General features: G+C 44.3%; 3 protein-coding genes and 1 long non-coding RNA gene across 5 annotated transcripts in view; 2 read left to right on the top strand and 2 right to left on the bottom strand.

Annotated features, from left to right (window-relative positions):
• Nucleotides 1-15,414, bottom strand: part of NUDT3 (nudix hydrolase homolog 3) — a 22,472-nt gene extending 7,058 nt beyond the window's left edge. The window contains exons 1-12 of the mRNA XM_078587053.1: nt 15,230-15,414; nt 14,963-15,142; nt 14,652-14,729; nt 14,450-14,546; nt 14,056-14,189; nt 13,627-13,708; nt 9,377-9,463; nt 8,887-8,993; nt 7,506-7,677; nt 7,025-7,254; nt 6,859-6,940; nt 6,513-6,578 (exon numbers count right to left, since the gene is read on the bottom strand). Coding sequence (XP_078443179.1) covers nt 6,513-6,578; nt 6,859-6,940; nt 7,025-7,254; nt 7,506-7,677; nt 8,887-8,993; nt 9,377-9,463; nt 13,627-13,708; nt 14,056-14,189; nt 14,450-14,546; nt 14,652-14,729; nt 14,963-15,142; nt 15,230-15,297 — 1,383 coding nt within the window. The 5' untranslated portion in view covers nt 15,298-15,414. The remainder of the gene's footprint in view (nt 1-6,512; nt 6,579-6,858; nt 6,941-7,024; nt 7,255-7,505; nt 7,678-8,886; nt 8,994-9,376; nt 9,464-13,626; nt 13,709-14,055; nt 14,190-14,449; nt 14,547-14,651; nt 14,730-14,962; nt 15,143-15,229) is intronic.
• LOC144712754 (uncharacterized) lies at nt 15,382-16,880 on the top strand. The gene is made up of 5 exons (XM_078587054.1): nt 15,382-15,648; nt 15,728-15,863; nt 15,927-16,018; nt 16,305-16,428; nt 16,491-16,880. Exons 1-5 carry the CDS (start codon nt 15,452-15,454, stop codon nt 16,650-16,652), a joined length of 711 nt encoding a protein of 236 aa, XP_078443180.1. The 5' UTR covers nt 15,382-15,451; the 3' UTR covers nt 16,653-16,880.
• LOC144712752 (kinesin-like protein KIN-14A) lies at nt 16,259-24,799 on the bottom strand. 2 transcript variants are annotated; one of them, XM_078587052.1, is made up of 21 exons: nt 24,666-24,799; nt 24,033-24,190; nt 23,806-23,946; nt 23,511-23,739; nt 23,343-23,434; nt 23,189-23,239; nt 23,005-23,058; nt 22,368-22,424; nt 22,218-22,299; nt 22,034-22,129; nt 21,766-21,936; nt 21,589-21,695; nt 21,350-21,514; nt 21,088-21,254; nt 20,769-21,019; nt 20,118-20,281; nt 19,599-19,748; nt 19,300-19,535; nt 18,556-19,223; nt 17,233-17,517; nt 16,259-16,517 (listed from the first exon to the last, which is right to left on the bottom strand). In XM_078587052.1, the coding sequence occupies exons 1-19, from the start codon at nt 24,733-24,735 to the stop codon at nt 19,010-19,012; spliced, it is 2,655 nt and encodes an 884-aa protein (XP_078443178.1). In that variant the 5' UTR covers nt 24,736-24,799; the 3' UTR covers nt 16,259-16,517; nt 17,233-17,517; nt 18,556-19,009. The 2 variants fall into 2 exon arrangements, with proteins under 2 accessions (XP_078443178.1, XP_078443177.1); XM_078587051.1 differs by having other exon boundaries at nt 19,300-19,748.
• Nucleotides 20,960-21,818, top strand: LOC144712755 (uncharacterized). Its single transcript, XR_013583868.1, has 2 exons — nt 20,960-21,089; nt 21,191-21,818. It is a non-coding gene; the product is annotated as an uncharacterized LOC144712755 (long non-coding RNA).

Raw genomic sequence — 24,799 nt, 5'->3', positions numbered from 1 at the left:
CCATTTCCGCCGTGTTTGATGAACAGGGTGTGATCCCCCCTTGCTTGGTGATAGCCTAGGCTCAACATCGTCTTCATGAATCGTCCAAACCATGCTCGGGGGGACTGCTTGAGCCCATAGAGCGCCTTTTTTAGCTTACATACAGACTGTCCTGTGCCCGGAGGTTGGAAGCCTGGCGGGAACTGCATGTAAACCTCTTCCTCCAGTTCCCCGTGAAGGAACGCATTCTTGACGTCAAACTGGTTGATTTCCCAATCGTGCTTGGCAGCAATTGCAATCAGAACACGTACTGTGTTGAACTTTGCGACGGGTGCAAATGTTTCGTCATAATCGATTCCCTGCATTTGGGTGTACCCCTTCGCCACCAGTCGAGCCTTCAATCGATCAAGCACTCCACTGCTGTGGAATTTGGGTGTGAAGACCCACTTGCATCCCACCACTCTCTTCCCTTTAGGAAGAGAGACAATAATCCACGTGTCATTCTTTTCTAGAGCCGACATTTCTTCTTCCATGGCTGCTTTCCACCCCGGATGTTGGAGGGCTTCCTCAACCCGGGTGGGAACCACAATGTTCCCCAAGGATGTCAAGAAGCTCCTGTAAGTTTCTCCCAGTTTTTCATACTTCACATACTGTCCAATCGAATACTTGGCAGTGGATCGACAAGACCGAACTCCCTTCCTCAGTGCAATCGGCCATCCCAAATTATCCGGGGGAGAATCTGAAGGCTCTTCAATCTCCAGCTGATCGGGCAGTGTCTGGCTATCTTCAGCATCTTCTGCAGGTGGAGGAGAGGTCTGAATTTCGGTATGAGGCGGCTCTTCTCCAGCTGGTACTGTGTGTACATGTTCGTCATCTTCCTCTCTAATTCCACTGGTGTTTGCAACATCGCTTGACTGCTCATCAGGAGACGGTACATCAACGACGACTGTAGGAATGGACAGAAATTCCAGTCCACTTGTTTCCACTTCTGCCATAGCCTTTGGAGGTTCTGCAGGTCCGTAGAATGCCTCGGATTCATGAAATGTGACATCTGCAGAGACGTAGAATTTCCGGGACGATGGGTGATAACACCGGTAACCTTTCTGAGTACCCGAGTACCCGACAAAGACACATTTCAGTGCCCGGGGATCAAGTTTACTGCCACTTCGGTGCACAAACACGCTACACCCGAAGATACCGGCTGGCAACCCGGAGAACAACTTCAAGTGAGGGAACTCGGCACTTAGTAGCCCCAACGGTGACTGATACTCCAGAACTCTCATTGGCGTCCGATTCATCAGATAAGTAGAAGTAAGGACAGCTTCACCCCAGTAGTGTTTCGGCAAATTGGTTTGAAACAGCAGGGAACGAGTCATGGCTAGGGTGTACCCAAGTCGACGTTCTGCCAAACCGTTCTGCTGTGGAGTATTAACACATGACGATTCATGTACAATCCCTCGGCTGGCGAAATAAGAATTTACTGTTTCATTAAAAAATTCAGAGCCGTTGTCCGTTCTGAATTTCTTCACAGTCCTCCCAAACTGTGTGGATATCAACTCGCAAAATTGTGTGAGGACTTCCGGGACCTCTGCCTTTGACCTCAGAAGGTATGTCCACATTGCCCTTGTACAGTCATCAACGAACACAATGAAATATCGGCACCCTGTAAGACTCGTCACGGGGCACGGTCCCCATACGTCACTATGGATGCACTCGAACGGTTTACGGCATCTTTTATCCACCAATTTATAAACTGCCCGACGATGTTTGGCCAGGTGACAGGCCTCACAAAATAATTCGTTGTCCAAAATACCACGAAAAATACTAGGATAGCATGTTTTCATCAAATCAAAAGGTGGGTGTCCCATTTGTCGATGAAGGTGTATCACCCGCTCCTCCACTGTCCGACTTCGCGTCACCAGGCACTGTTGCAGGACCGATCAAGGAGGAGTAGTCCGCCTTCCCTTCTAAAGGACGAAATCTTCTTCCCGGAGACCTTGTCACAGAGAAAACAAGTGTCACTGTCGAGGATAAAACGCCATCCGTAATCGTCTACTATTCTCTGAATAGAAATTAAATTTGCCCGAAGATCTTGAACGTGTAACACTTTCCGGAGAGTTCCAAGGGTATCAACTGGAACGTCCCCTACTCCCTTTACCGACAGAAAACCTCCACCTGCGGTCTGAACTCTGTGGGGGCCTCCGGCTTGGACATAGGTCTGAAATATTGATTGTTCTGGGGACATATGGTCTGTTGCCCCGGTATCAGCCACCCACACGGAGAGAGTGGGATTACCTGACTTCACAAGGGAGGTGGAACTCAGGCGCTCCTGGACTTCCCCGACTTCTGGGCCCGTGACAGCAGAGTTTGAACTGCTGGGCTGTGATGCTGCCACGAGGGCCTTCTTGCCAGGTGTTGAATTTTGGTTCTTCCATGCCAGCTTCCAGCAGTTCTCTTTGGTGTGACGGCGCTTCTTGCAGTAATTGCAAAATAGCGCATCTCGGCTATCCTCCCCTTCAATACTTGCTGATGAGTTTCCTGAGTTTGACTGCGCTGGCCTGGATGTCCAACTTCCCGTAGAGCTAGACCGACCCTCAGGCTTTCTGGTCAGCAGGGCAGAGGATGTCTGTCCCTGAGGGTCGGGTGTGACGCCAAGTCTGCTTTCAGCCTGCAGTCCCGCACTGATGGCCTCCTCCAAGGTGGGAAGTCTTTCCCGGTGAAGTAGCTGGCTCCTGACGGCTTCATACACCGAATTCAGACCCATAAGAAACGTGAATATCCTTTGTTTGAGAATATACTGGCGCTCCACAGACAGCGGATTCTGTGTAGGCCAGAGGTGATCGATTTCTCGCCATATTGCCTTCAAGCGGGATGAATACTGACGTATGTTGTCTGTTCCTTGACGGGCCTGGGACTCTTGCACTTTCAGTTCGTAAATCCTCCAGTCGTGGGACTGTTCCGTGGTGTACCGTTGAATCTCATCCCACAATTCCTTGACGGTGTTGCAGTAGAGAAAATCTCGGCGCATATCTGGCGTCATCGACCTCAGCATCCAGCCTAGAATGAGGGATTCCTCAGCCTTCCATTTCTTGAAGTCAGGATCTGCAGTCGTCCTAGGCAGATCAGTGAGGTGATCTCCCAGAAAGAGGCCATAGACGGTTAGGGTAACCATCTTGGACCATTCAAACATGTTTCCCCCATCAAACTTCACTTCTGAAGGGGGAAACACCACAGCAGGTCTTCCAAGTTCTTGCACCACTGTAGAGGAGCCGTTCTGGACAGCACTGTCTTCCTCCTGAGCTACGTTTTCATCTCCCTGGCTCCCCATGCCTTCACGCAGCCTCTAGACACCGATTAGAGGTAGTTGGGATGGAATCAAGAACCCTAGAACAGAATCAAGAACCCTAGAACAGGTTCGAGGGGAGAAACAGATCTTGGAGGAAGAACTTCAAGCTTCAGTCGAGGAGGATGCAGGATCTTACAGCTCTGATACCATGTCAACTCGATCTGAGAGAGAGGAATGAGGATCTATGAGAAGGGAGGAAGAGGGAGGAGCTCCAGCCCTGGGGACGGCGCCTGACAAGGAAGAGAAACCAACAAAAAAGAACTCACCCTTAGTCGGCTAGGGTTTGGGGCCTTTTAAAGGCCCCTACATCAAGTTCCCACGTGGGAGTCACTTAATGAGACTCCCACGTGGAGAATTCATTTAAAGAGGAGCCAGTGAGAAGGAAGAGTCTCCCTTGTGGGCCACTTATAGAGTGTGGCCCACTTACAATGGAAACGAGAGAAGGAGAGAGAGATGTCTTGAGAGCTCCAGTTCAACAGTTCCCTGTCGAGGTGTTCAGAAGTGACAAGCTGAATCTAGACTAACAAAATCCAGCTGACAGCATTGAGTATCTGATAGTAGCAAGATTATTTTGAACTTAGCCATAATTCAAAGAAAAATACTTTTTTGCTCACGGACCATTGACTCTAAATTGTGCAATGGTCATGACTGCATGCCTGGCCAACAAATAGCACACAATCGGGGTGGATGGACAGAGGGTGACCAATTGTAGAGAGAATGAGCTAGATGTCTCTGAGAGGCCAGAGTCAGCAGGTGCACGCGGATCACACCAGAAGAAGTGTGTTGTGAACAACAGTTTTGACAACACAATGCATGGAAGGCATATGTACTTAACAGATTCCATGATAGACGCTATGCAACAGAGATGGAATTTCCGGCCATTAAAATGAATGTGCAAACAGGGCGCCAAAACTGGTTTGTAGGAATCACACGATGAAAAATTGGTATGCAGACAGCTACAGGGCAACGTTCAGATGCTTTAGGGCTCTGATGCACTGAGAAGGCGACAAAGGCACAGAATGATTATCTTGAAAGAAACGGAATACACGGCTTGAGAGAGATAGAGAGAATAAGCATACATGGCTTAAGGGCCCTACTCTCTAGGAATACATAAGTACATTTTACAAAACATTCAGCATGTCACATTCGGGGAAAGTAGGATTTGTGAATAATTGGGCAACTTGGCTCGCACATTTATTTTTTTTTAAAGTAGGCAGGAGCATATTGATCAACTGGTGAAAGGTGAATATGCCAAGACATGAAGAGAAATACAAAGAATTGACAAGGAAAATGCCTCCAGATATCCAAGTATATACCAATTAGTCCAAAGGATGCACTGTGGTTCAGAAACGATGAGCCAGAAAGAGTGGAATTCAAATAGTTGGAGTTCTAGAGAAGAGTTGATAGGAGAAGGAAAAATAGAAGATAAGATGTAAATATTATTTTAGAGAAATAACAGAGATTAGGACGAATAAATATAAGAGATTAGACAGCTACAGCCAGGGATTAAACTGGGATAAGAAAGCGGCCCCAGTCAGAGGGACATCGCCATTCTAGCAGGGCCTTAGACATATTTGCCCCCAAGTATGAGACTTCTTCTCCGCCCGACTACGGGATGGCACCCTATTCCACTTTTGGATGGATCAATGGTCGTTGGGTGACCCTTTGCAGGAGGCATTCCCTCGGCTCTTTGTGCTTGCCCGATGCCCTGATGCCTCAGTGGGGGAGCGCTGGGACAACACTTGGAATCCGAAGGTAGACAGTGCCATGTCAGACCAGAGGGTGGCAGACTTCTTGGGCATGCAACAAACATTGAATCAGAGCCCATCCAAGACCCAAAGAACACAACGGATGGGTTTGGACCAGCACTTTATTTTCAGTTCAGAAGGCCTTTGCGAGGATTCGTCAGGGAAACAAGGGGGACCAATCAAATACTCAGGCATGTCGGGCCATTTAGCGCGTAAAGGTTTATGCATGTTGGGCCATCTAAAGCTAAGGATTTTTGGATCGCTCTTATTTCACAAACGACTGGTGATCCACGTCTTTAGGAAGAGGATGTATCCAGATACATCGGCGGCGTGCACTTTATGCACAAGGCAACGAAAACTGCAACCATCTATTTTTTGAGTGTCCCCTCGCCCTCACAATTTGGGCCACCCAAGAGCAGCTGACTATGAATTCGACAACTGAGATGGCCTTTTGGGAGTCCTCAGATGTCAGTGCTCTGGACAATGACAGTGCTCTGGGCAATATGGCTACATCGTTATGCAGGGGAACAAGGCTTCTACAAACAAGCTTGCCCACCAGGTCCCCTGAGGAGGGCCTACAGCATCATGGTTCCCTTGAGGTGTAAACAGATAAGGAAAGGGTTGACTATGTATGAGTAGAGCTTTAGGGCTCTTCACGTGTACCTTTGGGTGGTTAACACTTTGTTGGGTCACCGTCTTAAATCATCTTTAAAAAAAAACATGCATCCTAATCAAATGTAAAAGAGTAACAAAAGACTGCGAAGAGGTTTTGTGACAACACCTTGTCTCCCCTTTGAGTGTTTAAATTATCAAAAATGACACAGAATTGAGATAATGGATCTGATTTTCTCCACATTAGGATCATGAGCACAAGCACAACATATAATAAAAGTATGAGGGGGAAAAATGTATAGAGAGCTGGGTGGCTGGGAGAATTTAAACATTGTTTTTGCAGGACTGCTAATCAAAATATTTGGTTGAAAGACTTTAAATCCGGCACAGTGATAATAAATCCATAAATCCCAAGTTTTTTTCCCACAAATTTTTTAACGAATTCAAGTCAGCACTAAGAGAAAGCAGATTTTACAGGGAATATGGTAGCAAAACTTAAACTTGATAGCATTGATAAAGAAAACTGATATCTAACCTCAGGGAACAATGAAGACTATGATGTAAAATTAAAAATCTTCCTCTCTTTATGAGGCATAGAGATGAAAATTCAATACCAACCCAAGAACATAGAATATAGGCGATCCAATCAAATTAAACACCATTGCAAAAAAGACTACAGAAGCACCCAGAAAAATAGCCAGAATGTGCGATAGCTTTTCAACGGTGGAAAATGAAGGAAAAATTATCATACAAAGGAGCATTATGTCAGATGCTTTTAATAGGATTTAATTAATTAAATGATTTAAAATAATTCGTCACGAGGATACCTTGTATCCATAGAGTTCATCTTCATAAGTCTCATAAGGGCCAATCGTGATGTCAAGCTTTGAATCCTAAAAGAAAGCAACAGCACAGAAAGACCAAATAATAAATTACTATTACTGAGTATATTCAACTCTACAAATTGAAGATATTTTGAAGGCAGAAAGCATATGAATACAGATGGATCACAAATTCACACAAGAAAAAAAAGGAACAATTCAGAATTCAAGATGAACTTAAAATTAAACGATTTCAGAAACAAATCGACAGCACAAAATTCTCAAGGAGTAAAGCATATGGATAGAGCAAGCGGTGCCAACTTGATGGAAGCTAAGAGTAAAGCATCCTTACCAACTCCATCCAAGATATATCTGAATCGTAGTAGTCATTTGAAAGGAGAGCGTCTGCTTTACCTATGAGTAATTTCCTTAAGCTAAAGCAAGATAAAAAGAAATCTCAGTAAGATAACATTTACAAATCAATAAGTCGGAACTGTTTCCAAACATACACACAGTACCTTAAACAGTCTGACAACTCTGCAGCTTTGCGTAAAAGAGTTGATGCTTCATCCAAAAGAGGTCTATATTGTTCAGAAAATGGGACCATAACAAGATCATCTGGGTTGGCTTTGCTTAAGCCAGAAGCACTATCCCTGCTCAGTTCCCCCCGTCTTCTAATCACACTAAAATACCCAGCTGCAGCTTTCTGATCCTCCTTGCTAAGATTTCTTTTCCACAATTCGAATTCCTGAAAGACAGGCCAAGGGTAATGAAACAAGACAAGCCTGAGGATCCCATTATAATAAAAATATATTGGTACACCTCTAGGTGACTAATCAGTTTCAGATGATGAATTTATGATCAATAAACAATTTAGGAGGACTGATCCTGAGGTCCCTCCTTGATGGATAATATAAAATTGGATGACTGAGGTAAAAATGAAAATCCAGAACCAGTATTTCAGCAAAAAAATCAATCCAAGATAGAAATCATGTTTACCGCTTTCTCCATGTCAGAGGGATAGAAACTTGCACCCAGGGACTTCCTCAATGGAAAAGAAGCTTTATATTCGAGTCCTTTCCAACCAGGAACTGGTTTCGTGCAGTCCGAGTTTAGCTTGATTGCTGAGTCAGCTGTCGTAAGAAATGCCATCTTTTCATCAAGGACTGACCTGATATTAAAACTCATGTCAAAATTCTGAATGAAAAAAGTGTACGTCTACAAATATTTTATCTGGATTTGGAAGTGTTAAAAATAATGGGCTACTCCAAAGGATGCTCCTAATCGGGCCTTCACAGGCCTCTAATCGGACCCCCTAACGGGCTCCTAATCGGGCCTTCACAGGCCTCTAATCGGGCCCCCGAACGGGCTCCTAATCGGGCCCACTCAGAGCTTCAATTGGGCCCACCCAGAGCTTCAATCGGGCCCGATTCCCAAGACTAACGACTACTTAAACTAGCCGTTAGAGCCTCCAGGCGAGAGCCGTTGGAGTGGCTAACGGCCACTTCCTATTTACTATAAAAACTCTCCACTCTGTTGTATTGATTCTACCCTTTTTCTTCTTGAATGAAAGCCTTTACTTGTTGTTCAGTAAACTTATCAGAGCTTCAGTCAAATTTGTCAGGAAGTAATGGCTGCATTGGGCTGGAGTCTTTTGAGTGAGGGAGGAGCTACTCGGGTATATGTGTGATATTTAACTTAATTTTTCGTGAGCAAGTGATAGGATCACACAGGTCCCTATCTGTGTAGAGTTAGAAAAGGAGGGAGCAGACACCAGAATGGACGTCAGCATCCAGACAGGAGGTGCCAGGGTGGACTTTGGCAATACAAAGAGCAGGCATAAGCTCCTGCCTCCCCTCCAATGAGGAGAGCTACAACATTTAGAGGGGCTTGCAAGAAGATGAAATGACAATAATACCCTTAGGGATTGGGGTTTATGTTGGGAGAGCTATTATTATTATTTCGCAGCCTTATAAGTTTATATATTATGTTTATATCCCTATTCATTTTTTACCGTTGTGGACCCCTTGTATAAAACTACAGTTTTTACCTATAACAGAAACAAGTGTTTTTTTCTTGTTTTTCTCTCTTTTCCTGCAGTTTACATCAATATTCCTCCCTCAAGTTGGTGCACGTTCAGCAACATCTAATTTTATGGAGATAATCTGTAATCATCTTGTACCCAATATCTGGTTTGTTCTAAATACCAACTGGGAGCATTTGTATCAGGGATCCAGCATAATAACAAGATAGATTAAAATGGACCAAATGCTGTCTTTCTAGAACTAAATAATTTTATAAAGCCCAATAAAATAATTACAGATGCGATTTGACCAAGAGATTTCAAATTAAAGGTATACTCTAAATAATAGATGAGTACCATGGACCCTTGTTGATTGAGTAGTACATCCACTTCAATTTATTCAGAGTGGAATGATCGGATGATTTTTTCAACCAATCTCTCAGCTCTTGGTTACATTTCCAAACCTGAAAGTGAGCAAACTAAAATCAGCATCTTAAAGCTGTTCCAGAGCAGTTTAACATGACAATGTTATAAACCAAATTTGGCAGTTTTTTTTGCTCTGAAATAAATATAAGACATTAAGAAGATAATATTTGGCAGTTTCGTGTCATTCAGATCATGAGCTTGTTTCAAAAAATAAACAATTTCTTGTTGCGCCATTTATCAATATCCAATGAATTGAGCATTATTTAGTTTAACTTGAATATTGAGGTAATGACAATAATTCAGGACCGAGCTCAATCATATTTCAATGTTTACCTGTTCGGAGTTCAGATACACCATCAAATCATCCATTCAAGAGAGAGGGAGATAATTCAATTTGTCATTCAATATGTCAGTACCTAACCTGCCTGTAAAATATATCATCAATAATTGTGGCTGCTTTGATAATGAATATTAAAGCCTCCTGATTAGCTTCCGATAAACCCAAAAGCTGGAGAGAAAAAGAGAAACAACAGTTATCAAAAGTTATTTGGAGAAAGAAATTGCAGCTTTATGAAGACTACAGGAAATTTCACTTTCCACCATATGATTGTCCAAGAAACACGTCTCTTGCTGAAATCAAATTTCTAATTTACTGTGGAGATACATAATCAAGAAGAAGAAAAATAAATTTCACAAAAATGAACAATGAAATATCCTACGTTAATATTGATCCCAACAGAAGAATAATGGTTGGAAATCAGGATTTGCCTAACTAATCCTATAGTTTTTTTGAATAAGATAACTAGTGCTATATTGCTTAGATAAAATCCAGTGCTTTGGTGATCCTGATCTTAGAACTGGGCTAAATACGAGATTAGAAATGTGTGATCTCAGGATATAGTAAGTCACCGATAAGGAGATCCAATCTTCCAGAAGAAGGATGGGGTCGCATACAAGAGTTCGAATAGTAGAAACAATAACAAGGAATTGAAGAGCTAGAATGTCCTAAATGTCCTAACGAGGACGTTGTCAGCTGCGTCGGTGGAGAATCTCCTGCCGCTGCTCTCTTGACTTAACTGCTTCTTGATGGCCCTATAGAATGCCGGCACCTTCTTTTATATAGAGACTCCTAAGCTTATTTGAAAGGTCGCACGTGCAGCATCAAATTGCACACGCGGAGGAAGTCTTGTGTCTTCTCTTGCTTTGGCAAGTCTTCATCAGAGCCTTATCCATCCTCCAGAGATTCTTATCAGATACTAGCGGGGTCAACAACCCTATAAATAAAGACGGGAGCTAACACAAGGGGATTACGAGATTCAAGAAGTTTGAAGGCCTGTCAACGCGCGGGACGGGCTGGAGAGCAGGAGAGTCTTGCATCCAGATTTGGATCGAGAAATCCTGGTTAGCTATCTTCTCATTTCTTCAATTGGATGAGACAATTACCACCGCTGGTGGAACACCATCCATTCTATTGATTTTCTTGATTCGACATTTCCATAATTGGCTATCTTGGAAGAAGTAGCGTTTATCAGATTTGATTTGTTTGCGGATCTTATCTGGTTAAGACGGCACCACAGAGGCCTCAGAGATCTGTGGTGGCCCCAATGGAGTCAGAACTGGAAGACACAGACTCAGATGCAATCACAATCTCAGTCACGGGAGGGTGTGTTCTGCGAGTACTACAAGAAGAGAAATCATAACATCGAACAATGCTGAAAACTGCAGAACCAACCCCCCCTGTCAGGGTAAGGCAAACTCACCGACGGTCCAGGGTGGCACCAAGGAAGTGTGTGAACCAGTCGCCTCTGAAGAACCCAGAATGATGGCCAGGAATACGGGGGAAGAAATATCTGTCCTTGATCGGATCTGCTTCAATGACTAGATCAGGTGATTTTCATATTTCCTCTGTTTTTCATGCATCTGTCCTGGGAATGAGTAGGATGATTGACTCAGGAGCAACAGATCATATGACCCCTGCTCATTCAAAATTTTATTCATATTATTGCTGTGACAATCAGATAAAAGTGATTATCACTCAGGGTAAAATTCTCCAAGTGGCAGGCATCGGTACAGTATATATCAAAGAATTGGGACTTCTAAAAGATGTCCTTAATGTTCCTTTGTTAAGGGCACAATAGATTTCTCCGCATAGATTAGTCAAAGACATTATTTGCTCAGTTATCCTGAGATCTGAAGGATGTTTTGTATTTGATAAGGTACTAAATATGAAGATTGGATCAGTTAAAGAGAAGAATGGGCTCCTCAAGCAGGATGATGATACAGGGAAAGTGATGATGGTGGCAGGAGAAGACACGCCTGGAAGGCTGGAGCAGCCAAAGATGATCTGATGGATGTTTTGGGGAAAATGTTCCCAGCTTTTATCAAACATCTGATTCATCTAAATTTGTTTGTGACAAATGTAATTTGGGGAAGCATAAGCAGGTATCATTTAAAAATACTAGTGAGAGAAGCCCCCAACCATTCACCTTGATTCACAGTGACGTGAGGGGGTCATGTAGAACGCCATCTATTTCAGACAAAAGGTGGTTCATTGTTTTTTGACGATTGTACCAGGAGTGTGTGGGTACACTTGTTCAAGAGTAAAACAGAAATACCCAACATCATTTGGGAATTCTTCCACATGAACCAGTATGGGGTTGCCAAAAAGAAATTTCGGTCAGTATCTCGTCTCTCCTACATCTACGCTCTCTCTCCCTCCACAATCCCTGTCCTTTTGATCGTCTCTGCATCACCGCATCTTCAGGCGACTCGTCCTCGGCCGATCCCTATCCCCTCTGCTCAGCCTCCTCCCAATCCTTCCCTTTTCACCTCTCTACCCCGGGGATTTCTACCTCGTCTCGTCCTCTACCCTTGTTCCGATACGAGCCTAGATCAAGGTTCGCATCAGCACCCTGCATTTTTGGATTCCATTTGTTGTCCCAACATTCTTACACCAAAGCCTGAGGACTCCATGTGTCATCCCAACAGGCACCAAAATATTTATGGGCAGAGGCTCTCCTCTCAGCTGCTGATCTAATCAATAGATTGCCTTCAAGGAAACTAGATTACCAGATCCCAATGGAGTTAATGTCTGCCTTCTACCCTGACAGGAGAATGAAGAATGAATTTCCAATGAGAGTATTTGGATGTGCAGCATTTGCTCATGTGCAGAGTCCAGGTAGCAAACCCAACCCAAGGCCAGAAAAGTGTGTTTGTTTGGTTACTCTTCTTTAAGCTGGTGCATAGATGCTATCAAGGCCCAGCTTGGAGGTCATTTGCTCGAAGTTGCTTCTTGGGAAACCTTTGATCAAAATTTTTTTTTTTGGTCAAAATCTTGGGAAACCTTTGGTCAAAATATCGGCTAGTTGATCCGATGATGGGACATACTTCACCTGGATAATTTTGGAGTTAATTTTCTCTCTGATAAAGTGTTCATTATCTCCTCATGTTTTGTTCGGTCATGTTGGACGAGATTGTGTGCAATGTCAATTGTTAACTTACTGTCTATCTATGTTTATTTTGTTTACCCTTTATATGTTAATGTGGGCCGCCGACATAAGAGGCCCACTTATCCGCTAGCGCATCTACATGGGCCAAGCCCATTTACTTGAATCTCACTGGTTTTTAAACCAGCGAAACCATAGTCAATGTATCAGTGATTTTCTTGAGCTCTCTCGTTCTGACTGGCCGCTAGGTCAACAGCCGACCAGCCAGGGAGTTCACTAACATCCTGGAATCTCGAGAATCCTTCAAGAACAAATTTCTTACTTGAGTGGTTGATGTCACCCTCCACAGTATATGAATCTCCACCTCCTCCCCAGATCACCTTGGATTTCGTTCTCTTCCAGAGTTGCTGCCAGCAGAGCTCTTCACCGAATGTAGCCTTGCTTCCACGCGAGGTCTTCTTTGAAAGCATGAATCCCCATTTGTCCTTATTTCCTACCTCTGCCCTTTTATTTATACTTCCCGTCCTCAGAGGAAAGTTACTCCTTTCCTTTAATTGCCACGTGCTTCTGCACGTGCACTGTCCTTTTTTCTTCGACAATGGTTGTCATCTTCTTCCTCCTATTTCGTAACTTCTTTCTTTGATATTTCCATATTGGCAGCATAACAAATTGCCGCCAGTATTTCTCCAACATCAGTAGTACAAGACTGGCATATTGGCTTTTTGATGGTCTATTTCATTCATAGGATGTAGTCTTTGGGGCAATTAACATCCCTTCGATGTTCATGTGTCCAGGTGTATTTTGTCTCAGGTGGTGCTTTAATAAGAGATCATTTGTCCCAGTATATTTTTGTGTGCACTGTCTGGTGGTACAATTATACCACTATCAATTTATTTTGAAATAAGCATTTGGAAATTAGTGGATCCTTGATTGGTTAATTTTATATGGTAGCAAATATATATGTCCTTCCACTTAGTTTCAATGACCAAACTGATTTTATATCGTTGAGTAAATTACTTCCCAGCATAGTTTTTGGCACATAAAGTAAATATCTCCCAGGATGGTAGCCAGTTGGCCCTGCAGCTGTCCTTACAGCGTCACTGAGCCATGACAGAGTTAATTCGCGCATGACCTGATATTTTCCCTTTTGTTTTCTCTTCCGCTTTAGTAGTTGCTTCAGAAAATAAAGAAAAGTGAAAGCTTAAATAATGGAAAGATAGTTCACCTCTGCATGCAAGTGGATTGGAGCATAACGACTTAATTTCTTTTGTAGTGAAAGGCAACGTTGTTCCTCATCGACTTGATACCTTACACCAAAAATACCATTGAGAAATATCCCCAAGAGAGACGCAATCAAACAGGTGGAGGAGAATGGCATATATGAAAAGTCGCTACATATGAAAACAGAAATTCTTGTGCCTGATTTGTTTCAGCTGAAGTCTCTTCCGAGAATCAAAACACGATAAATATCGTCCATCAGAAGCCATACGCTCAAGTGGTCAATATTTTTCATAGCCCTCAAAGCTTAACATACAGACGACACAATACTCCAGCTCAATATTTTGAAACTTGTTAGTGTTGGTTTCAAATACTAAAAGGTTATATGGAAGCAACATCAACAAAAATTAAATGCCAGGACTCAAGTCATTCTTACCGTCTTTCAATTATGTCAAATAGCTGGCCATATTCTCCACTTATTTCATAAGGAACATAGGCTTCATCTTCTCGACAAAGACAGCCTTTATATTCCTCCAAAGAGATGTAACGAACAGCAGAAACTTCCGTCTCCTACGATAAAAAAAGTGAAGATTACTACAAAAGATTACTGAAGTGACTAGCAACTTGTGGAAATAGACAGGATAATTGGATAGAAGGGTTAACTATAGCACCCATATCCAAATTTACTGGAAAATTAAAAGAATTCATGCATCAAAGTTTAGCATCCTGGCCCTTTGATGGTTATCAATACAGATGAACGAAAGAAGGTTCGCAGAACACGAGAAGCCGTGTGATTCCAAAACGAAAAGAAAAACTCCCCGTCAATTTACCTGCAGCGTGAATGCCTCCAAAGGAATAGGCTCCAACGTCGTTACCAGGTATACATCATTAAACTCGTTATTAATGAACGTCCCTTCGTTAAGAACACTGCATCAGGCGCTCCAGACAGAGACAGAACGAAGGTTAATCGCCTATAATCTCTTCAAGGAACTATAAACGAGCCTTTCTCTAAAAGAACGGTCAGTTTACAACCTCTCCTGAAGAAAAACAAAGAGAAGCTCAAATGCGTCTTCCGGGAGACTAATCCCAAGCTCTTCTTCGAGCTCCCGCCTGAAATTGATGAACAAAGTAAAAACCTGCACAAAGGAGGAGCCACAAACAAAGGACACCTTGCTCTGTCGCTGCAGAACAAAATCTATGAAAACATCAAGTATTTGCTGAAAAAAAAAGAAAAAATCAAGCAAGACAAACCAGCACACTATCCAACTCTACGTTCAGCTAGTGCTAAAATGCTACACCGAGTAGAAGAGGTAGAATTCACTTGAATAATTTAGGATGCTTACCTTGCGGTGAGAAGAGACGAGCTGCCGGCAGAGATGTGACCAGCGCTAGAGATATCCCACAGCCCCGGCCAGGAGTCCTTGCAATCGGCGCGGCGTTGAAGAAGAAGCTCCCCCGTGCTCTCGGCGTAGATCCAGACGTGCACTGCGCGGTGGTAATCGCCGTCCCGATGAACAAGGCTCCTGCGCGAGAATCAACGAAGATTACTCCTCGATTTCCCGATCATCATCAACGATTACAAAGAAATCGATCAAAGAAAAGAAACCTACCTCGGTTTGGCGACGCCGGTCTTCTCTCCCGTCCTCGTGAGCACGTCGAAGCATTCTTCCTCCGCCATTGCTAATCCGCTCCCGGTCAGCGAGCTCAAGGCTTAAGAATCGGTGATGGGAGACGGATGACGGAACAGAACGGACGCGCCGGAACGGGACGGGACGGGATGGGGCTATAAGAACGAGCTAGAGCCCAAGCAGAAAGAAAGAAATCGAGGCGAGATGGCGGCTAAGTACTGGCGCCAGCGGTACTCTCTCTTCTCCAGGTACGATGACGGCATCGCCATGGACGACGAAGGGTGGTACTCCGTCACGCCGGAGGCGGTGGCGACGCGGCACGCCGAGCTCTGCGGCGGCGCCGCCGTCGTGGTCGACGCCTTCGCGGGCGTGGGCGGTAACGCGATCCAGTTCGCCAAGAGGTGAGTATCCCTCCGCCCTCCCTAGTTCTTAACGTGCTCCGGCGGTTCTTCGGTTGCCCCATCCGCTTCAGCCATACAGAGGCTGCCACGTCATCGCCGTCGAGATCGACCCCCGGCGGCTGGACATGGCCCGCCGGAACGCCGACGTCTACCGCGTGAGACACCGGATCGACTTCCTCGCCGGCGACTTCTTCCGCCTCGCGCCGTCCCTCAAGGTACACGCCGTTGACCATAAGTCAACGTTTGACTTCCTTGACTTATTGACCGTTGACTTTCAGGGAGACGTGGTGTTCCTCTCGCCGCCGTGGGGCGGGCCGGGGTACAAAGCCGTCAAGAATTTCAGGCTCGAGCTGCTCAAGCCTAAAGACGGGCAAGTCATTCTGCTCTTGCCACGGGTAAAGAAGGAAGAGAATGGTGGATGGATCAAAAGGACTTTGGATAGTCAATAGATAAAATAATGCTTAGATAGCTTAGGATAGTACTTAGGAGAATGTAGAGAAAATGAGGATCTAAAATTCTTTTCAAAATGGTGGATAATGATGGCAACAATGCGAGGGATGATAAATGCAATGATGAGCGAGTCCTTCGAAAACAAGAAACCCCGTAATCATGTAATCAAATACCGGTAGCTTTTCTCTAAAAAAAATTATTTGCAGATACTCAATATTCCAGGTTGCTCAGCAGATAACCCAAGACATCGTCATGTTCTTACCACGGAACATGGACCGAGCCCAGGTGGAGGAGCTTGCCTGGCTGTCTTCCCCGCCGTTGGACGTGGAGGTGACTATCTTCTTAAAGGGCCTAATATTAATCTCAAGCCCAGCTCACTTGATGGCGTGCAGATAGAAGAGCACTACGTGGAAGGTCACCTGAAAGGCATCACAGCCTGCTTTGGTAATCTAGCAAGGAACATGATCCAAAGGAGAAGGTACTTAGCTGAGGAGACCAGATGTGTGTATATAGTTCAGGGACCCGGACGGGACGATTTTTTTGTCCTGGGATGAAAAAATCGTGCCGTCCGAGGATACATACGAATTTCGGGACGAAAATTCGTCCCGGAAACCACCGGACAGGACGGTTTTCGTCCAGTGGGACGAAAAAACCGTCCGTCCGGAGGTCTCAGACGATGGACAGACGGATGTGGACGAAACACCGCCGGATTCACATCCGATGGTTGAGATCTTGCCATGCGGCCTCGCTATGACAATTTGCATCAGGGTCCCTCTATTTTTTCGCGCGTACAAACTGACGCCGCTCAGAATTAATTGTACATATGTCCATTTGCATTCTCTTTCCTCCATATTTCCCTTAAAGAATTTAGAAAAATCTATATTAATATATTAAAAATATAAAATGGGTTTTTCTCGTCCGGCACGAATTTTGGGACAAAAATTCGTCCCGGAAAACTGGACAGGACGGAAAACCGTCCCAGTATTATTGGACGGGACGGTTTTTTCCTCATTGGACGAAAAACCGTCCCGTCCTTCGTCCCTGAACTTACTCTGGACGTCGGCCGGGCCGAAATTAGTCCCGTCGCGTCCATCGTCTACGTCCGGGACGATCTGGAACTATATGTGTGTATACCTTCGCTATGAGAATCTTAGTTTTCCCTTGAGCAGGTTGGAGGACTTGGCCTTGCAGAGGGCTCTCTGAGTTCCGGAGAGGCCAGAGCATGGTTCTTTGGGGCTGAGGGTGACGGCGAAGTAGAGATATATGGTGCAAAGGAAGACCAAGAGAAGCAGCGTTGTGAGTAGAAAGCGATGGCGTCGGAAGAGGGCTGACCAATTGCCCAGCTCGTCGCGGCCTGGCCACCTCTTCTGGGATCTCCTGTGGGGTGATGACAAAGGCTCCATGACCATGGCCGATCTTCTGCATTCCAGAGAAGTTGACATTTCAGAGGGTAATTTGCATCTCTATTCTACTCTCAATCGATTATCTTCAACTATGAAGTTTCCAGCATTTTTTTCAGATTTATGCAGAAAGAGAGATTCAGATAGATAGTAATTGGACTGTTAAATAGCAAGGGATGCACATATTAGCCTTGAACATGATGGGTCAGAGGAGAACTACGTGAACAAAAGATGAGGATGGGATTTCTCTAGAAAAACTACAGTGTATAAGATTATAGCCCGAACTGCGCTTAAAAATATATAGACAGAAGCGAAGACGGGAAACAATGCCAGCATAATCTACTCCATATCCGGATGGAGCGCCGGTCTCCGCAGCTCTTCCTTTTTCCTTTAAAACTATAAAAGAATACTTCACTCTCTATGTTAGGCTCCCTCCTAACCACTCGGGACTTGAAAATTTTAAGTTAAGTTAGGTTCTTTTTTTTATTCAATGTAACAAAACAATATATTTAGGCTCGACTTTTGAGGGTTAACAAAAATGTAATCCATTGAAGGTTTTTTTTTCTTTTCGAAGCACAACTTTTAACTAAATGGGGTGAGAGCAATTAGCTCGGAACACACTGTAGAATTAATAGATTGCATTTCCATAGAGAACTTTTTCTCTCATTACATACGTCTTGCGCAAACCTGCATCACTAATCAAACAGCGAAAATACGGATGCATTCGCGACGCCAAGGAAAGCTTTACTTCAATCAAACTTTTATGACCCCAGCAGCGCGAGTACGGAATGCAAATCATTTATAAAAAAAGAAAAAAGAAAAAGGAAAGGCTGAGCTCGAATAGCACGCGAAAACGGAAAGCAGAGTCGCAGCCAAACCGCGACGCATCCATATCGTATCATCTCAGATAGAAGAAGCAAAGACACAATATCAGTTGGCAGACCGACAATCCTCGATTGCCAGTCGAAAACAAAAAGGATCAAGAAAGATTTGCAAACGAGATTAAGCGATTCCACCGTTTCTGAGAGTAACCTCAGTAACCGGACAATTCGCTTACCACAACGAACAATCGAAAAGAAGATCTAGCAAGAACTCGACCGCGAACCACAGATCTCTCGACACCGTCTTCCCCCGCAGCGATTGATCGAGATTACGGGCGCCAATCCGGACGTCAACTATGCGGAGAACCGGGAAAAGCACTAAAATCCCCGGTCGAGTACCCGTCAATTCCTATTTACTAGCTTCGCCCTCGGAAAGAATGCCGGTCACGCGCTTTCTATGGAGGATGACAACCTGGCGACCTCTCCTGGCCTGGCCAGATACAGCCGGTTGACCTACCCACACGTGCCAAAAGTTTAAAAAAAAATGTACTTTCAACGTCAGCCAATCAAATCTCGAGTAGAAGATTTGACACGAGTGCCAACGTCTGATTGGTTGGTTTCCTTCACGTGAGCAGACGCCGCCGCGCACGTGGGAATCCGACGTCTGATTGGTTGGCTGTCATCGTCAGGTCACAGCCATTGGTTGGCAGCGTTAGTCGTCTTCTTCTTCCCCGCGACTGCCGGAGTCGGTTTCCCGCCGAGAGAAGATCTCCGCGAGGAATAATTTCGCGGAGACGGGATCTGGATCAGCGATTGCCGTCGCGCGGCGCGCGCGCCGGCCGGCACCGAGCAAGGGCTGAGCGCCGGTATTGGCTTCTTCTCGCGCGGTTTTTGGTGATCGTTCCTGCGAGAAAGACGAAGATCAGCGCGAAATAGCCAGATTTTTGGTGATCGGATCGTTACGGAGGCGGCTGATATACCTAATTTCACCGTTGATCGTCCTTCCAAAAGTCTGCAACGATTTTCTGAGGTAATTTCTGCTGGAGCGGAGATGATTTGACGAGCGGTCTGGATTCTTAGACGCGGATCTGGATCCGCCGTTTAGTCCAGGTACTTGGATTTCGATCGAGGAACTGACGGGATCAGGAGTGGAATCGCTCGTCGTTGCCGCTTCTTCGTGAAGAGTGCGCGCGCGAAGATCTTCGGCGGATCGGAGCTGAGGCTGCAAGTCAGAATTGCACAGATCTGTCGAACGACGAGGAAGCAGTTTCGAACAAACCTCGGAAATTTTCGCCTGGGGCAAGGGACTCTTGTTAGGAATCCGGCCGCATTCTAGGCTCAATCGCCGAGAACGAAGAGGAATCTTCTGCGACTTTCTGCACGGGGTAACCTCCGATCGCATCGCGATCGCTCTCTTCAGACTCTCAACCTGCAGAGAAAACGGCGACGCCATTTCAAAACCGTCCCGTCATCGATATCGTCAACGACTCTCGTAAATGCTTACGATCCCGAGTTTCCAACGGACGGTTGACGGGTCCAACATCAACTATCAACCGTTATTTTACGAAACTTTTGGATTAGATATTTTGCCACGTCAAGGTCATCGTCCCTAAATGTGGACGAATTTGGCTGATGGACGGTTGACGATGACGTTGTCGGGATGATTCTGAATAGTTTTCATTTGAATTCGTCAACCATCGCCGTTGACGTAGTTGACGAAATTTTCCAAGGACAAGCACAACGTCATCGTCATCCGGAATTGCCCAACTCTAGAAGAAAAGAAGGAATGTGAGCAGACCTGTTCTGTCAGCTTCCGGACCTCAGAGCTCTCCTTGTTCCTCTTTGCGGCCCCCAGCTCAACTCTGGAAACTCTCTGGGCGAATCTCAGCGTGCTGACCGTCTCCTCATATGAATCAATATCTGGGCTGATGTGTGCCAACATCAATGTCTTTGCCTGCCCCCCTGCAAATATGAGACGGATGAGATAATTCCATTTATTTTCGTTGGTTTCAAGTGCTTACCAACTGTGCTAAAAGCTATAGATTATATAGCAAGGGCATGTATGTTCATCTTTAAGCAACACTCCCCCACAACTGCCGCTGGCTGATTTATGGTCCAAGCATGCAGTGTGTTGCTTCTGGGATTTGAACCTGCCACCTTGCTTAGATATCATGTTGGATTCAAGTTGCTTCTGGGATTTGAACCTGCCACCTTGCTTAGATATCATGTTGGATTCAAGCGCTTACTGACTGTGCTAAAAGCTATTGCTTATAGCACCGGCGCTACTTTTCATCTTGAAGCAGGATGTTGTTCTTCAACAGTTTTCATACAGATGACAATGACAAGTTTGTCATTATCATCGCGTCAATTTATCTAATTTCTCATTCCAAATGACGATGACGAGCGGAGAATTTAGTCATCGTCAGTAAACGCCAGAATCCTCACCAACCTAAAGAATCCTGGAGGAGCTGGGTAAGTTTGCAGCTCCTGTACGGGACGTGGGAGCTCTTCTGGCCGAGCGCCGCCATCATGTCGCCGAGGCAGGAAAGGGAACTATTGATGTGCTGTGCCTCCCTCAGCCGGTCACCGGTCACCTCCGACCGGCCCACTCTCTCGCTCCCGGCAAGGTCAACGAGATACAACCGGCCACGGACTGCACCGCCAGAGACCTCCTCCCCATGAACGTGGACAGTCAGAACACTGCAGCAACAACAACAACAAGATTAACCGACGATACACGGTTAATCAGCTTCTTAATTGACCACAACCTGTGAGAGCCACTGCTTGTCTGGTTAAGTGCAGTGCAGTTTTTTGCTCTGTTGCTCTGGCCAACTCTCATCAGTCTCTTGATGTCCTCTGGGGAACTGACAGTGTGGAGGGCTGCTTCTGGAATGCTCATCCCGCCATCGCCAGAACAAGAACGAATCTCCACCTTGCTCACCGTCAAGAATGAAGCAAAGATGGCAACTTTGTGGAAAAATATGAGAAGGGAGAGAATTGACGGTTTTTTTGGGAAATTCAAGGATATTTTGCCGCAGTTGGATCATCCCCGAGGAGATCACGAGCTTGATCATTGTAGATCTCGATCATCTGCACCTTGATCTCGTACTTGATGCAGTCGCTCCTGGAGCTGGAGATCTGATAGAGATCGTGCAGAGCACAGTGGATGACACCAGAGCCATCAGTGCCTCCAAACTGTGATGAGCAAGGTACGGCACAGATTTAGCCACATCAGAGATCCAAAGATGGAATTGAAGAAACGAACCTACCATTGTGTGGGTCTTCCCTGATCCTGTCTGGCCGTAGGCAAAGATGCAGACGTTGAACCCGTCCATCACAGATCGAATCAACGGCTGGGTATCCTTATAAACTTCTTCTGCAGTGTTTGATTTGGATTTAACATGAGAAAGGAAGAGGCTTTGGGTTTGGAGAGTGAGGAAACTTACCCTGGCTTGCAGTGCCTCCGAATACTTTATTAAATTGAAAGATCATCTTTTCATCCTTGGGTTTTGATGGGTGGATGATGGTCAGTGACTCATTATCGCGACCAAGTTCTATTGAAGAGATGGCACCAGGTTCAAGGCTTGGCCTGATTCTGCAGTAGACGCGGATATTCCCTGAAAATAATTCCTTCAAGTCAATGCTTCCAGAATTTGTTTCAAAATTCAGGACTAATTTATGGTTTAATATACTCAGAAAGGAGAAGATAGGGACCCCTCAGATCTTGGAGCGTGTTGTATAAGCTTCTGTTTTCTTTCATGGCTCGGCTGTACCTTAGAGCAGAAAATGAGAGGCCTTGGATCTGGCTTCCTAGATCAACAAGAAAATCAAGGTGAGCGAGAAATGAATAGTTGTTTTGTTGAAAGTAATCATGAGGCGCATACATAATAATGCTTACCCAGTAGAGAAAGATCACTCTCAAGTTGAGACTGAGATGATAAGAAGTCCGCTTTCATATCGGATAGAAGAACTTTCAATTCCTGCTACCTTTTTAAGTTTAGAATATACAATAGTTTTGGTGGATGCAATATGCAAACTAAGACTATACCCCCAGCTCTTTCTCCTGCGCCTCCAGGATCTGTCTATGGTTGCAGCGTTTGTCATGCTGGATTTCAACATTAAAACCCTCTTTATTTCTATCCAGGAACATGAAAAGAATAAAATAAACGAAATAACTGGTAGAAATTGGTTAACCCACATCCTAAAAAAATCAGGGAAAGGAGCTACGTATTATTGCAGAAATCGTTTCTCTTTTCCTGGCCCATGATGTTTTTTGTTAAGATAATGATAGTTAACTGATTCATTATACAGTGATACATAATAAATAGCTATTCTAGTTTTAGAATAAAGGTCGAGATAATGATTGTTTATTATTCTATTGAACATTGATACTTAATAATTAGTTATTCCTTAACTTAATACCAGAGAGTTTATTAGAAATTTCTATTGAACTGATTCATTGAAGTTCAAAGAGATAAACAGGAAATCGAAATTTCCCAGTCCAAAGTCAGTCCAGATGGTCTGTGATGGATTTGGCTAGAAACTTCTCCTCCTGAATAATCATGTAAAGGGTACGAAATAATGCTAGGAGTGTTCTGCCTAATATGATAATAAAATTTTGAAGTCATCCAAAACAAAAAAATTTAAAACGGTGAGCAAGTAATTTTTGGCAATGTAGACCGTACCTTGCATAACGTTTTGTCCACGGCCTTTTTCTCCGGGGAAGAATCTCTTTTTTTCTGCACCAAAACATGAACAATTTGTAGATAAAACCATGTCCACCAAAAATTAACAAGAAACTATGATTATATGAGACATTCACATGGGAGAAATTCTGACAAGGAGAAAGATCATCATAGATAAACCTACCTGTTCTCCTCGAAGACTGGCTATCATTTCGGCAACTTTATGCCCTGGATTCTACACAATTATGTGATGAGGAAAGAACAATGTTACAGAAACACAGCCATGAACTACAACAGGAAATATAAAATTTAAAGTGATCAAGCTTGTGGGCTATTACCGATAGTCTACTGAGTAAGGGCGCCAGAGTGTTGTGATCTACGTTCTCTTTGGAACGGAATATATGGTCGCATAATGCCTCGACTAAAAGATCTGGATGATTGAAGAACATTCAATGAAGTCTACATTAAATCTTAATTTCTCGTCCTTAAATAATATTAAATCATACCTTCATTGTATGCTTGCTGGTTATTAGAAGAACCCACAGAGATCAAATCCAGACGCTTGCGTCTTTCAGACTCTGAAGATGAAAACTTGCAGGGAGGATTTAACACAACTGGAGACTTGGTGTAGTTTGAAAACTTATTTCCTCCGTTGTATGATTTCCATTCGTGGAAGGATTTAAGAGCAAGAACGCAATCAACAATCTTACTAGTGGAGCCGGAATCCAAAGCTTCCTGAAGCCAGTGGTTTTTCTCATTAAGATGAGTGATTTCTTGTGTATTTCTCAAATGTTGACTAACCTTCTCCAGATCAGAAGATTCAAAAGCTGGTAATTTCATCTCTTCAACAGCAACTAGAAAATTGCGGATATTTTCAAAGTATTGGTAAGCAGGAGGGGGCTGAGCTTCGTGGTTGAATCTCATCGAATGGTTGTGCACCACCTGGAATGATGAAGATATTATACGGATTGAAGAAACAAGTAAGAATTCTTAGAAGATGGGGTTAGATTACTGATTGTGATTATTACCCTGGGAATTGCTCCGGGTTGAATCTTGTTGATGAGATTGCAGAGGATAATACCGTTCCTCAAGCAAGAAACAAAGTCTGCCTCTGAAGGTTGGCGGGGTAAATTTAAGGGTCCAACCATGCTGTCAAGCCATCCTGCCGCTCGGTACCGCCTCAAGGCTGTCGCGCAGAATTTAGAAAAAAAAAAACTTCGAATGAGATTGGCGGACTCGTATTCTCTGGATCTAACGAGTTTCATACAAATTAAGAAATCCATTTGAATAAAAATAAAAAAGGGCCGTAGACTACTAACAAGAATGGCGGGTAGGGTTTTGAAAACGGGAGATTAGGATGAAAGGAATCAGAAATACTAAAGCGCAAATCGAAGTAAAGTGATCATTGAACAAGAATAGACGCGGAATTCAGAAAAAAAACTCCTTATGAGACCCAAATTGTCCAGATCTCCCGATTATCGTACAAATTGAAGAACTCATTTAAATGAATGGCGGATAAGAAAAACTTGAGAAACGGTTTTGAATCCGATGCTCAAGCTGAAAGGAATCAGAAATCTTGAAGCGTAAATCGTATTCGGCTGATCATGGAACAGGAAACAAATCGCATAGATCAAGACGAATAATCTCAAACGAGTGCATACCAGCCTCCTCAGCCTTCCTCGAAGCCAGGCGGTTATCACCGAGAGACAATATCCTGTTATGCACCTCCATGAACTCGCAGAGCTCTCTAGTGAGGAACGAGTTCTTCCGAGAGTAGCGATCTCGCTGCCTCTGT

Source organism: Wolffia australiana, chromosome 15 (genome assembly GCF_029677425.1).
Source record: "Wolffia australiana isolate 7733 chromosome 15, ASM2967742v1".
In the NCBI taxonomy this organism is placed as follows: Eukaryota; Viridiplantae; Streptophyta; class Magnoliopsida; order Alismatales; family Araceae; genus Wolffia; species Wolffia australiana.
This window is presented reverse-complemented; position numbering and strand designations above follow the sequence as displayed.